At 39.5% G+C, this 16,036-nt stretch overlaps 1 protein-coding gene across 2 annotated transcripts in view; it reads left to right on the forward strand.

The window, feature by feature from the left end:
- Positions 1-16,036, forward strand: part of LOC112214426 (chemokine-like protein TAFA-5) — a 166,994-nt gene that overhangs the window by 91,354 nt on the left and 59,604 nt on the right. For both annotated transcript variants that reach the window (XM_024373145.2, XM_024373146.2), the window contains exon 2: positions 6,451-6,600. In XM_024373145.2, the coding sequence (XP_024228913.1) occupies positions 6,451-6,600 (150 nt within the window). The remainder of the gene's footprint in view (positions 1-6,450; positions 6,601-16,036) is intronic.

A 16,036-nucleotide genomic window follows, 5' to 3' on the forward strand; every position in this document is an offset into this window, starting at 1 on the left:
TGCTTCTTACGAAGCCACTCCTTCGTTGCCCGGGCGGTGTGTTTGGGATCATTGTCATGCTGAAAGACCAAGCCACGTTTCATCTTCAATGCCCTTGCTGATGGAAAAATCTCATGATACATGGCCCCATTCATTCTTTCCTTTACACAGATCAGTCGTCCTGGTCCCTTTGCAGAAAAACAGCCCCAAAGCATGATGTTTCCACCCCCATGCTTCACAGTAGGTATGGTGTTCTTTGGATGCAATTAAGCATTCTTTGTCCTCCAAACACGACAAGTTGAGTTTTTACCAAAAAGTTCTATTTTGGTTTCATCTGACCATATGACGTTCTCCCAATCTTCTTCTGGATCAACCAAATGCTGTCTAGCAAACTTCAGACGGTCCTGGACATGTACTGGCTTAAGCAGGGGGACACGTCTGACACTGCAGGATTTGAGTCCCTGGCGTTACTTTGGTCCCAGCTCTCTGCAGGTCATTCACTAGGTCCCCCTGTGTGGTTATGGGATTTTTGCTCACCGTTCTTGTGATCATTTTGACCCCACGGGGTGAGATCTTGCGTGGAGCCCCAGATCGAGGGAGATTATCAGTGGTCTTGTATGTCTTCCATTTCCTAATAATTGCTCCCACAGTTGATTTTTTCAAACCAAGCTGCTTACCTATTGCAGATTCAGTCTTCCCAGCCTGGTACAGGTCTACAATTTTGTTTCTGGTGTCCTTTGACAGCTCTTTGGTCTTGGCCATAGTGGAGTTTGGAGTGTGACTGTTTGAGGTTGTGGACAGGTGTCTTTTATACTGATAACAAGTTCAAACAGGTGCCATTAATACAGGTAACGAGTGGAGGACAGAGGAGCCTCTTAAAGAAAAAGTTACAGGTCTGTGAGAGCCAGAAATCTTGCTTGTTTGTAGGTGACCAAATACTTATTTTCCACCATAATTTGCAAATAAATTCATAAAAAATCCTACAATGTGATTTTCTGGATTTTTTTCCTCATTTTGTCTGTCATAGTTGAAGTGTACCTATGATTAAAAAAAATAGAGGCCTCTCTCATCTTTTTAAGTGGGAGAACTTGCACAATTGGTGGCTGACTAAATACTTTTTTGCCCCACTGTATATACATACGTGTGTGTGTGTGTGTGTGTGTGTGCGTGTGCGGTTGATGGGTGAGCAGCAAGAGGTTGATTAAAGGTCAGAGGTCACCTGATTGAATAACTCAGGAAGTGAAGGGGACACTGTGCTGTGATTGGAGGGTTCATCAGTATTCATATATTTTGTTCATGGCTAGTGAATGCAACACGACCATGGAGGTAGGGTGATAAAACATTTACAATTAATGAGAAATTAATAACAAATACCATGGGGTAAAGTCTGTGTGGTCTATTAAGTATTAGAATAAAACACATTCCTCCAAAATGCCCTCTTAAGCAATTGTCTAGGTTCCTTTATTAGCTTTTTCTCAACATTGGGTGCATCTCAATACTCAAAATGTGCGTCCTCTCCTAGTCTGCTTTTTTACATATGCACTGAGCAGGTTCATGCTTTGCCTCATAGAACAATACTGCGCACACTTCTGCAATGTGTATGAGCTTACACTCTTAGAAAAAAGGGTTCCAAAATGTTTCTTTGCAGAGGGATCGGGTTCTACCAAGATTTGTTTTCATCTGAATAATTATTTTTGGAAGACGAGGCCCAGCAAAGATCTCTACATTAGGAGATGTGGGCCCAATACAGATTAAAATATTGTCCCCATGTAGGTTGCCCACATTGGGCAGATACGCCTTTGGTCATCGGCTTCACATTGGCCCAGTGTGGGCAGCCCATATCTGGTTAGGGCAGCCCTCACTAAATAAGCCTATCTTTTCAAAGGCAAACATTTCCACATTGGCACGATGTGGGCCCAATCTCTGAGCCGAACCAAGAAGTTCTGGAAAACGGTTAAAGACCTGCATAAACCCTCCTCACAGCTACCATTGTCCCTTAAAAATTTTTAGGGCTGAAATCCCGTTAACGGGATCGATATGACAACAGCCAGTGAATGTTCAGGGTGCCAAATTCAAAACAACAGAAATCTCATAATTAAAATTCCTCAAACTTACAAGTATCTTATACCATTTTAAAGGTAATCTGGTTGTTAATCCCACCACAGTGTCCGATTTCAAATAGGCTTTATTTGAAAGCACCACAAACGATTATGTTAGGTCAGAGCCAAGCCACAGAAAAACACAGCCATTTTTCCAGCCAAAGAGAGGATTCACAAAAACCAGAAATAGAGATAAAATGAATCACTAACCTTTGATGATCTTCATCAGATGACACTCATTGGACTTCATGTTACACAATACATGTATGTTTTGTTTGATAAAGTTCATATTTATATAAAAAAATCTGTATACATTGGCGCGTTGTTCAGTAGTTCCAAAAACATCCGGTGATTTTGCAGAGAGCCACATAAATTTACAGAAATACTCATTATAAATGTTGATAAAAATACAAGTCTTATGCATGGAACTTTAGATAGATACACTTCTCCTAATGCAACTGCTGTGTCAGATTTTAAAAAAGTATTACGGAAAAAGCAAACCATGCAATAATCTGAGTACGGCGCTCAGACAAATACATAAATCTGCCATGTTGGAGTCAACAGAAGTCAGAAATAACAAATATTCACTTACCTTTGATGATCTTCATCAGAATGCACTCCCAGGAATCCCAGTTCCACAATAAATGTTTGATTTGTTCGATAATGTCCATCATTTATGTCCAAATAGCTACTTTTGTTAGCGCGTTTGGTAAACAAATCAAAACTCATGAATCGTGTTCACTAGTTGCTGACGAAAAGTTCCGATACAGTCCGTAGAAACTTGTCAAACGATGTATGGAATCAATCTTTAGGATGTTAACATAAATATTCTATAATATTCCAACTGGAGAATTTCTTTGTCTTCAGAAAAGCAAAGGAACAGGAGATACCACTCATGTGAAATGCACATGACTAGCACGTGGCTGCTGGCAGACCTCTGACTCATTCCCTCTCATTCAGCCCCCCTTCATAGTAGAAGCATCAAACAAGTTTCTAAAGACGGTTGACATCTAGTGGAAGCCTTAAGTGCAACATGACCAATATCCCACTGTATCCTCAATGGGGGCTGAGTTGAAAATCGACCAACCTCAGATTTCCCACTTCCTGGTTGGATTTCTTCTCGGGTTTCTGCCTGCCATTTGAGTTCTGTTATACTCACAGACATCATTCAAACAGTTTTAGAAACTTCAGATTGTTTTCTATCCAAATAATATGCATATATTAGCAACTGGGACTGAGGAGCAGGCAGTTTACTCGGGGCACCTTATTCATCCAAGCTACTCAATACTGCCCTCCAGCCATAAGAAGTTTTCAAGTTGGTGTGGTTGTTGCTGACAAGAAGCACATGGCTGAACTCTTTACAGTTTGACAATTGCTTACACATGATATCTGAAACTATGGCACCTTTTCTCTAGACTACACACAACATCCCAAAACATCTCTTGCAAAACCAAACACTTAATTCAAAAGTATTTTAACTCTTCTCCAAATTATGTTTTTTTGCATCAAAACTCTACACACAAACCATCAAATGATTAGCTCTTATACACTCCCAACTACACACGGATGTGATAAATGACTTCTTTCATGTGTCTTTTGCATGTTCAGTGGAGTCCACTGAAGTTTGTCATAGCACTCACATGTACCTGCACAAATATACAGTATGTATGCATATTCAGTATATCTTTACACTAACAGAAATGCAAGGCTGGGGAAAAATGACAAGTATTTTTTTTACATCCAGATTTCAGGATGAACAGTAACAGCCAAAACAAATACAGTAGAAGATAAACAAAACAGGCTTGTTACTATAAAGAAAAAATCAGGCTTGTTACTATAAAGAAAAAAAACAGGCTTGTTACTATAAAGAAAAAAAACAGGCTTGTTACTATAAAGAAAAAAAACAGGCTTGTTACTATAAATAAACAAAACAGGCTTGTTACTATAAAGAAAAAAACAGACTTGTTACTATAAAGAAAAAAAACAGGCTTGTTACTATAAAGAAAAAAAACAGGCTTGTTACTATAAATAAAAAAAAGCAATCGGGTGCATCCCGTCTCCTATTAGAGTCTAGCCACAGTGCCGCATCAACATCACAAGCAATGTTCTCACTGGCTAAACAGCGGGGGAAGTAATGTCTGGAGCGGCGTATCCAGCCCTGGCATGCCCCCTTGTCTATGTCACCACAGGCCTCCTCCATCGCCTGGAGTAGGGGTATGCGTTGGTGGGGTTGGCGATCATATATCTTCCATTGGGTTAAGAATGTGAGAATATGGTGGCAGGTTGAGCATCAAAACTTGCGGATGGTCAATGAACCAATTGCGGACCAGGGCAGCCCGGTGGAAACTTCCATTGTCCCAGATGACAACAAACCTGGACTGCTCTGGCCATTGGGAATGAGAAATTATGCTGGGTGTCAAGGACGGTGATAATGTGGGTAGTTTTGCAAGGACTAAGCATGGCATGATGAAAGACTGTTCTGACTAATGGCTGCACACATTGTGATGTTGCCACAACGCTGTCCCGGGACATTGACGCGGTGTCCTATGAGGTTTCTTCTCCTGCGTTTTGTTTTGACTAGGTTGAAGCAGACCTCATCAATGTAGACGAAATCATGCGCTGCAGCATCGTCTAGTTCCAAAACTCTGAAACAGACAAGACATTATTGTATGACAGTATGATTAGACAGAGCAGTCAATATGTAGCACAATACACTGGAATACCAATGACAGGATAGTATAGCTTACTTGTACATATTTATAGCACAGTTGTGTCACTGTCAGATGGTACTCTGTAGAGCTTCATACTAATCTGATGGCATTCCAGGAGACCACTAAGTGCAGGTAAACTTACCCTATGTGTTATGGAATACTGTTGTCAATGATGTGGTGTTGCAGTTGTCGTAAACTTATGCGGTTGTTTGAAATGACAATATTCATTATGTGTTGTTCCTACTCTGCTGTGAACAGCTGGTTTCTTCCTCCATTGAAGCGTTGTGTAGCAATTCTGCAAAATCATGTGAATGGTTAGGGTGCAGGATTTCTTTCAGTATGTTAATATAAATGTTAATGTAGTGCTGTAAGTGCAGTAGCATGGTATAGAAGGTAGCTTTACTTACCTGTTCTCATTTCAAAATGTCCAGATGACACTTGCTGCAGTGTAGCAGCTCAAGTTAGGCTGGACCCTCTGCCCAGCCTCCCTGAAACTCAAACCATGGTTGACCACATGGTCATCCAAAGTGGACCGGATATGTGATTGTTCTCCTTCCTCCTCTTCCCACTCCTCGTCCCCCCCACTCCTCTTCCTCTAACCCTCTCTCCAAAATTGGCCTCCATTGTTGTCCATATCAAGAAAGCCTACCTGAAGCCAATTTATAGTGCTCAAGCTCTGATTTCTAAGTAAAGTAATTAGCTGTAAGTGTTTTCACACGTGAGCACTGGATGTAGGTAATCGGCAAATGAGTGTGGCATTTTGAATGGCGGTGTTTTCCAAACGAAACACAGGACCTGTTAATTTTGAATGATATGTCTCATGTAGAGAACTGTGTTTAGTGTTTTGCAAAAAGTGTGTTTTACAATTGCAAACTAAGTGTAAAGCAGATAATGGCCTGCAGTTTTGCAGACTTGGTCTGAAGATTAGGAACATGAGTTAAATGGTTGCACTGAGTGTGCTTCAAGCACCACTTTTAGTGTGTAAGCAATTGTAAAAAAAAAACAAAAAAAACTGTAAAGACCACTTTATTAATTCAGGATTCCTATTTGACTCAGCCATGCCTCCTTGCCCGTTCAACATATCCTAATCTCCCACCCCTTCTAATGCGACTAGCCCCGATGCGCCTCCCTCTTTTCCCACTGCTCTACTACAAAGTTTCTCCCTGCAGACAAAGGAGTTCCTTAAACTTGACCACAAAAAGACCCTTTCTTTTTTTAGGAAGTATGCGAGGCACAGACATTCGCTTTGCCTAGCCAGGTTCTGCTTGGGACAAACAAAACCTTATATGCGGACGCATTTAGGGTATAACTAGCCCCTCAAAGAAAGGCCTTATGATATACTGTATGTAATGGATTGGCATAAAGAGTTAAATGTTGTTAATAATGTTGGTAGAACTGTTCATAGAGGGTTCTAGGAAGAACCTTTAGAGGATGAAAGTGTTCTTGGTGGAACCCTTCATAGAAGGTTCTTGGAACCATATACAGAACTCTAAAGGTTCTAGTTAGAACCCTCTCTGCAAAGGTTTCTATTTAGCACCAAAAAGGGTTCTCCTAAGGGGACAAACTGAAGAACCCTATATGGTTCTACTTAGCACCTTTTTTCCCAAGAGAATATGTTCTGCCACTCTGACAATGTATTTTCTATGTGATGCCACTTCCAGGTCAACTGGCGGCAGGGACATGTGAGATTGTGATGCTGGACAGGGACAGCAGTCAGCCCAGACGGACCATCGCCAGACAGACTGCACGGTGCGCCTGTAAGAAGGGACAGATCGCTGGGACGACAAGAGCCATGCCAGCCTGTGTGGACGGTAAGAGCTTTTTACATAGTTTAGAACAAGTCTGGAGTGATCCCTTTACAGTATGTGGTCAAGTATTTGGAAAATGTTGTGGAAATTCAGTACTAAGAGAGATTTGACAATTTCTTCAAACAACCATCTTTATTTAATATCGATTAATAATTGCAATAATGAGGCTGGTCGACCCCACACCCTTGAGTGTTGGACCGAGTAACCTAACCTTTACACAAATGCAGAGTACTATATAAAGCTGACACTAAAAATGCTTAGTCATGATTGGTTCCACCCATCCCATGATGCAGGCATCATCTGGGTTCATCCTGTCGTTATCTGCAAGTGGGTTGTCTTGGCTTAGTTTCTCTGATGCAAGAATGATTTTAGACAATGAGGGATTGTTCTACTCCCAAGCCAACCCTTAGTTAAACACATTCTTGTCTATGTAATGCAGTCTTTAACTCATTTGTCAGCTCAAGCCATCTCTGGTGACTGACTATACACCCAGATTAGCTGCAGAGAACTAGAGTGGAGACCATAAAAACACAGACACTAGTAGGACATAAATGTCTTGCTATTAGTTAAAAATGAATAATATCAAATAAATCTGGTAAATATGTCATTTTTCCCTCACAATATACAGGTGGTGTGTAGACCAGAGTTGGACATATTAGCCACTGAAATAAGCCTATGCTATCACCGATACTGAAGATACATTGCAGATTCAAACATTCAAACTAACCAGTACATTTTGCAAGCATATAGTAAGGGTTGTGATTGCATTGTTTTTGTCAGAAAGACTGCTGGAAGAGCTCAGTGATGTCATGTCAGTGAATCATTTCTTATACCTTATGCTTCACATTATCTGATGCGTTGGCATGGATACGTCCATGAAATCTCTCTTATGTTCTTGTCGTTATCAAGTTACCTTTGACGTTCCTTCTGTCAGCAGTGTCAGTATGCCGTGAATGTAACACATTTTTCCTATTCCCCCCAAGCCAATGCTATTGCTATTTCTCTGATGGCCTCAATATGTGTATGAGTGTGTGTGTGTGTGTGTGTGTGTGTGTGTGTGTGTGTGTCTAATAGTGAGTAGAAGGACTGACATCATGACATGTAATCCCCCACCACATACACCTCACCCGAGCGCACTGCGTCGACACAGGGGTTTGAAATTTGTGTCATGGCCTGTGTGTCTGGTTCCGCTTTGTCCCCTAAAACCAGTGTTATTTGTTCTGTTTCTTCCTGTATCACACACAAGGAGTAGCCAGTCCACTGGAAGAGAATAGGACAGAGAAAACATTTTTTAAAGTTACTGAAATCTAATTAGTTTATTTTATTGAGTTCTTATTGAGTCTTTCCGTCCAACACAATCCCTGTCCTTAATGTGTCAAGTCTCAATCTCTACTCCTGACGGTCACCTCTCGAGAAGGATAATCCAAATGAGACCCATCACAACCAATGCAGCCGAATTCTGGAATTGAATCCTGATAGAAATTCTGCAAGATGATCTATCCAATGAGTCAGCTACAACATACTGAATCCTCAGAATAATATATTATCTGTTTACTCTCTGTATTGCCATTACAAAAGAGTTATTCTGCTGGTTGATTGCTGCACATCTCAGAAGCAGTTTGTTCAAGTGGAGGACAGGATACATTTAATCTTCCCAACTGCCCAGTTTTATAAGTCCTATCATTCCACCCGGTCCGCAAGGAGACAACGAACACCGACAATAAAATCCTCTTCACAATCTCAATTCCATGTCAAAATATTCCTCTCAGCACAATTGATCCAGATTCACAGGGGGCCGATGTGATGTTTTTAATGTGTTGCATAAATCCAGACTCCCCTTATGTCATTTTACTCTCCTGATCCCTTTATTTACTTGTAGCAATGTCAGAGTCTATATATTGATTCCCATCAAGGCAGGTGAAAAAGAGAGCAAGGCTTCTTTTGCCCGAGCAGTGTGGGGTTGGATTGGACGGGCCACTACACTGATTAAGAGGAGAGCTCGTTGAGGGGCTGAGGACAGAAATATTGTACCTTCTCCTCGGTTGGTCCGAGAGAGGAGAGGCCGATGAGGGTGTTTGAATAAATGTACTGGGCTCTAAATGACAAAATAATCATTGGTAGCACTGGTGCTCCTAACTTTAAAAAGTTAGAAGCACAACATCAAATTTAGGAGCACCAGAAAATAAGATTTTAAAATCAATTGAGATATAGCCTATATGAATTTGAATGAGATATATGTTGTGCCCTAGAAAGAAATATGTTACCCTGTAAATACATTTGTTCATTATTATAAAAAGTTAAAATGTTGATACAAATAACTGTCATTGAAATTTGTATTTATTTATTTTTATTTCACCTTTATTTATTAACCAGGTAGGCAAGTTGAGAACAAGTTCTCATTTACAATTGCGACCTGGCCAAGATAAAGCAAAGCAGTTCGACACATACAACAACACAGAGTTACACATGGAGTAAAACAAACATACAGTCAGTAATACAGTAGAAACAAGTCTATATACGATGTGGGAAAACGAGGTGAGATAAGGGAGGTAAAGGCAAAACAAGGCCATGGTGGCAAAGTAAATACAATATAGCAAGTAAAACACTGGAATGGTAGATTTGCAGTGGAAGAATGTGCAAAGTAGAAATAAAAATAATGGGGTGCAAAGGAGCAAAATAAATAAATAAATAAAATAAATACAGTAGGGAAAGAGGTAGTTGTTTGGGCTAAATTATAGATGGGCTATGTACAGGTGCAGTAATCTGTGAGCTGCTCTGACAGCTGGTGCTTAAAGCTAGTGAGGGAGATAAGTGTTTCCAGTTTCAGAGATTTTTGTACTTCGTTCCAGTCATTGGCAGCAGAGAACTGGAAGGAGAGGCGGCCAAAGAAAGAATTGGTTTTGGGGGTGACCAGAGAGATATACCTGATGGAGCGTGTGCTACAGGTGGGTGATGCTATGGTGACCAGCGAGCTGAGATAAGGGGGGACTTTACCTAGCAGGGTCTTGTAGATGACCTGGAGTCAGTGGGTTTGGCGACGAGTATAAAGCAAGGGCCAGCCAACGAGAGCGTACAGGTCGCAATGGTGGGTAGTATATGGGGCTTTGGTGACAAAACATATGGCACTGTGATAGACTGCATCCAATTTGAGGATTCCAATTCGAGGATTGGTAGGGTGGTCAGGGTATGTTTGGCAGCATGAGTGAAGGATGCTTTGTTGAGAAATTAAAACGTCATTTGTAGATTGAGGTTTTTAAAAGCACTATTTTCATATTGAGATACATTACATTGAAAATTGTACACTGGCTCTTTAAGAGTGTCATGTTTGTGATGATGACATGCAAGACATTCATTGTTATGATCATTGATTTCCTGAAGAAGCTATCCCTATTCCTTTCTTTCTGTGCCCCAAAATGTTTGGATATACTGGTAAAGTTACCAGCTTGTTAGCTAGCTAGCTAATGAGTTAACAAACATGACTGAACAATGTGTAAAACCAATGAGGCCCACGAGTAGTTTTAGAACTGCCTGCGACATAGTTTTTGAATGTAAAATGCAGCCCCCCCAATCTCTCACAGGAAGAAAAAAACATTGCTCTGGTAAAATGGGTCAGATCTTTTGAAGTGTTTGTGCTAGAAACACACCGTTTTCATTGTATTAATGATGCAAGCATGGCTCTAACGAATCTGCACTCGGGAAACAACGGTAGTGTGAAGCCTTATCGTTACAACAATTATTATTTAAAGAATAATAATTGAATACAAAAAAATATATAATTTTCTTACCCAAATTAAAACTCCAGGTTGCACAGTGAAATATTTGGTTGCACTTTAAAGCTGTGTGTGTGTGTGTGTTTGCATGTGTGTGTTGGCTATTGACACTGACAACACTACCCCTAATGGTGTGGGTTACACACTCAACATGACAAAGTGGGTTGGAGACAGTCTCCAATTGGCATATGGTGTCCCATGGGAAACTAAACCTATTGAAGTGTGACAGTACCATGTTTTGCCAAATAAATACCTCTGTTCCTGCTACTGCCACAGCCTTTTATCAAATTTGATGGTGTCTTGTGTTTATTAAATGGATCACAACAAACCAATAGATTTTGCTCACGATGAAAATAAATTGTGTGTCAAGCCAGTCCTCCATGAAAGCAATTCAGTTTGTCTTTCTCTTAGCAACGTACTGCTTCAACCCAATTCTCCTTGAATAGTTAACGAATGGCAGATTTCTGAGAGGGCCAATCCCTATGGTTCAATTCTCATATGAAGACTTTTCTTACAAGCCCAAAATGGTTGATGGAGAAATGGGCTAGTGATTACAATGTTATGACAACGCTAGTGCTTAGAAATTTCTGTTATTTTCATTTTTTTCAACAACTAATTGACCAATGTCAGTTCAATAAAAAAAATGTGTGAGCTCAATGTACACATTTCTCTGTTTATGTAAGTCAGATCAAGCCCAAACTGTGCGATGTAGTAGGGAGTTGCGTTTCCAACAAGCCAATATTCTACATCGTTTAGCACAGAAGATGTGTTAATTAACTACAATAACCATAATCCATTGTGCGCCGGTTTGTGTTTATTTTACGCCTGCTACGCCTGCTAGAAGAATGCGCGATTTAGAGGGATAGAGAGCAGTCTCTTTGTGAGATAACTCTACCTGAAAATACATGATCTAAGTGATTGATAGTTGGTATTCAGCAGTCTTAAAAGTATGTCTTATTTACTTTTTGACAGACAGCATAGGCAACAGCTCTATAGAGATGAGATGATGACTTGGAATGAAATAATCAAATAAAACAAATGTAATATACACAACAACTATTTTATTCAAGTAAAGTAACGTGAATAAATTATGGTTGATAAGGGATGAGCAGTAATGGGCAGTCACTTCCATCATGGGACTTTTATTCATCGTTTTAGTCTGTGTTGTTACAGAATTCAACCTGCATAATGCATGATGCATTTAATGTAAAAAAATAGAAATAGTATCGAAACCAAAATCGAAAATCATAATAATTTTTTTAGAATTCAACCGAATCTGAACCAACCTAAAAAATACCTAATCACTAATCGTTCAGCACAAGACAACCCTAAAAAAAACATTCAATTATAAACCATTGCATGGCAGTGGTATGTATTACAATACACTTATTATAAACATCTCTAAATGTAGTGTGATTATTGACATTTACCAATTAAAACAACCCAATCCAATACCATTGCAAAGCAAAAAACTGTGTGTGTTTTTTACTTTTACCATTGAAGACCATTAGAGACCATAACATTGAAACCATTAGAACTTATGTAGCCTAATATTGTGCTTGTTTACCAGGAATGGTCTAACTAATCTCTACCTTTTTTTGAAGGTAATAAACACACACAGAGTGGCTGTTTCCTGTACACAGATTAAGCCAAAGAGAAAGACAAACTGAATTGCTTTCATGGAGGACTGTATTGAATTGTGAGGATGACCACACTATTTATTTTCATCATTAGCAAAAGTTGTTGGTTTTCTTCGCAAAATTGATGCATTTAATAATCAACACAGGAGAACAGCAAAATGGATTAAAGGACGTGGCAGTGGTAGGAACAGTGGCATTGCAGTAGTAGGAACAGTGGCATCTAGTGGGCAGAACCTGGTACTTTCACACTCATTCATAGTAAATAATGCAAGTGACTTCAATGGCTAATTTAAAAAAACATATTCCAGGTTCACGGGAAATGCATTACATAAGATGAAAATGCAATACTCCCTGCATTGCAGTGCTAGAGGCATCACTACAGATCCGGAATCAATCCCGGGCCGCATCACAACAGGTTGTGATCAGGAGTCCCATAGGGCGGCGCACAATTGGCCCAGCGTCGTCCAGGTTAGGAGAGTGTTTGGACGGGAGGGCTTTACTTGGCTCATCGTGCTCTAGCAACTCCTTGTGGAAATTGGGGAGAAAAAGGTGAGAAAAAAAGCAATACTCCAAGCCGCAGCATACTACCGGTCAGACATAAAGAAATTATACTGTATACTGGTTGTTGGGATGGGCTTTGAGCTGGGTGAGGGGTGAGGGGTGTCCGTGGCTGGCTTTTGATACTTTTATTGGATTCCTCATGTCTTACTCATTGTTAGTAAGAAGTAGGGTCCAAATCGGATATTAGGTACTATATTTATTGACAATTATACGAAACCAATTAATTAAAATGGCCTAAATAGCTTAATTTCCGAGAGATCAAATTGTATTTCAACAAAATAATATTTCAGGAATTCTAATCTTGAGATGGTGGGTGTCGAATTCTCTTTATTGTGCTTTTTGAGGTGGATCGACCCATAAGGGTTCAGTCACAAATTAGATGTACTGTACATTTGTACACAATGGCTCTCTGTATTGTATACCATTTGTTTTGCGCAGCAGTATTTAAAAAGGCTTCTAAAGTTTGTAATTTCCACATTAAAATGGCAGACTTGATTTGCTCTAACAACAAAATGTATTAACCCCTACAACAAAATGTCCATTAATTATAATCCACATAAAAATGAACATTTCCTGTTACTGCAGGATTATTTTCCTGCCATAGCAAACTGGCTCAAATTAAGATCTTTCATCCTACATCTGTTACCAAGCATAGAATTGGGAAAATGTGTTGAAAATGTTTGAAATTAGACATCTGTTTCACAAGTTTGGATAGCACAGTACAGTAAAGAAATGTAGAGGAGAGAATAGTTCAGTATAACACAGTACTGTACTGTACAGTAGAGTTTAGTACAGTACAGTAGAGCACACTAGAGCACAGTATAATTTACTGTATTGTATTTTACTCTACTGAACTATACTGTACTGAACCGAACTATCCTCTACTCTGCTGTACTGAACTCTACTCTACTGTACTTTACTGTACTGAACTATACTCTGCTGTACTGTGCTGTGTTCAACTGTGCTGTACTGTGATGATTGGTACAGATTTGGTCCAATCCAACCAATTTTGACCTTGCTTGGGGACGGAGCACATTTGAATAATAGCCAGTGTGTAGAATGGTATCCAAAATACTTTTATTTTTTACCTTTGTGTACCTATTCAGGTACATCACCAAAGAGAATGACATTCATAATCTTGCATTTATGTATACTACAGATCAGGGACAGATGATGTTCTTCTGTTACAATCATTCTGTTACAGTAGTTCAATAAGCAAGATAGATTTTTTCAAACGGAAGGTGTCGTATCATAGCTGACACCCCATTATTTCAGCAGACATCTTTGAATCTTAATTCGGAGTAGATATTTAAGAGTTTTGGTTTCATAAACTGAGGGAGATTTTACTGTCATTCTGTTACCCAACTCTACATCTGCACTGCTCTTTGAGTACATGTGTTTTTGTAAAATTCTTAGTGGAAATTGTTAAAGGTAGTCATGTTCTTAGAGTTGTATAGTTTGTTACTTTAAATTAAAAAATAATTATTTTACTATGGAATTGAGAAATCACATCATGTCAACTCAGTACATTCCATTAGTATGAACTGCAGTACTTCTAACTTGAAGGAATGGGGCTGTCTGCCAGTGCTGTGTGTTGGGAAGGGAGGTTTAGTGATGTAGTGAATCATAACGGGTTCCTGTCGTAGACATCCAGATGGGGGGTGGGGAGGCTGGTGTGCCTAGTAGTCTCTATGGGCATGTTAAACCAGCTCTCTTCTGGCCTCTGCGTTGGGATGGGAAAGGCCTCCGGAATACAAATCAGACCCTAGAGATGGTGGGAGTCATTATCTGCCACCTCTGTATGAACGCTGCATATAATGTTGGGTTGGAGTTGCAGTAGGAGAGATCAGGTGCAGCTATGTATGATGCATAACTGCCCAAGGAAAGCTACATGATGGAGGGAAAGGAGGAATTTGAATGTCAGTTAAACAGACAAATGGTTGAGAAATGTATTCTTTTGGCAGTTTGAGAGCACGTGATGGTTTATTTTTAGGTAACAGTGTTACAAAACAACAACTTGAGCATTTTCCTTAAAAACCCAAAGTTCCTTATTAGCAGCAGTTGGCAAAATCCATTTGGAACACAAAATGATCTCGAGAGGGACTCCTTGAAGAAAATAAACTAAGCACCAGAGATTCTCCTATTCTTCAATGATATTCTCAACAACTTCCACTATCTCTATCAACACTTCTACTCCCCGGAACGTTGTCAGTGAAAATACTGGAGAATTGTCGAGTGTTGAGCCATCACTGCTTTCTCTCCTACCAAAGACAGACGAGAAAAATTGAACTCTAAGGGGTACTCTTCGACTCACTCTGAATGTGTTTCCTGAACCTAATGCAATGTTATTTCTCTAGGGAAGTTATATCAAAGTTGCTTTATGGTGGGTTTACAAAAAACATATTGTGTAGGTTGTTTTCTGTATGACAGGCAGAAATATAATACACAAAGAAACCTGCATGCTTTTCCCTTCAGGGATTTCTACTGACATGTGACACAGATATTAGCATAGCAATAAGTGTGGTAAGTGTGGTATGCCATTTCGCTCATTCCCACTCACTTCTCTTCCCATCTGTTAACATTACACCCCTCTTTCTTTTAATTTGTTTATGCTGAATTGCTCAGATTCATAAAGTTCAAAATAAAATAATCCTAATGGAACTAGCTATACATTCAGAACATGAACATGATAATTCATCAAGTTATATAAGTTCCTAACAGGGGGAGTTGACATGAAATTCCACGAGAGTCAGCAATATCCTCTACATCCAAGAAAAACCTATGCATCAGATGATCTAGCACTGATGCAGTTTAAGGCACCAGACAAAATGGCTTTCTCCTTATCCTCCTCTTTAACAAACATTATTAACCGCACTTCCTGTTCCTACCCATAACCCCTTGCTTCCATCACTTCACCATGAATCAGAATGCTGATCAGGCATGATGAAGAGTCCCAAGGTGTTGCACAGGTTTCGAGGGTTTCAAAGCTATTGATAACGTTAATTGTTATTGATGTCCTATTTGTAATGCTGAGCGATTAACTGAAATTGCATTTTTACCGGTTATTAAACAACTAATTGACAGACGTCAGTTCAATTACTTGAATTCCATTCCATTCAGGTTTTTTGTGAGCCCAACACACCATGTTTCTAAAGAGAAATCAAATCATTCACGAGAGAAATTAAGTCAAGGACTAGAGTTGAAGTCGGAAGTTTACATACACCTTAGCTAAATACCATTAAACTCAGTTTTTCCTTATGTTTAATCCAAGTGAAAATTCCCTGTTTTAGGTATGTTACGATCACCACTTTATTTTAAGAATGTGAAACATCAGAATAATAGTAGAGAGAAATATTTATTTCAGCACATTCCCAGTAGGTCAGAAGCATTGCCTTTAAATTGTTTAACTTGGGTCAAACGTTTCGGGTAGCCTTCCACCAGCTTCCCACAATAAGTTGGGTGAATTTG

The sequence above is a fragment of the Oncorhynchus tshawytscha genome, linkage group LG15, assembly GCF_018296145.1.
Source record: "Oncorhynchus tshawytscha isolate Ot180627B linkage group LG15, Otsh_v2.0, whole genome shotgun sequence".
NCBI classification, from domain to species: Eukaryota; Metazoa; Chordata; class Actinopteri; order Salmoniformes; family Salmonidae; genus Oncorhynchus; species Oncorhynchus tshawytscha.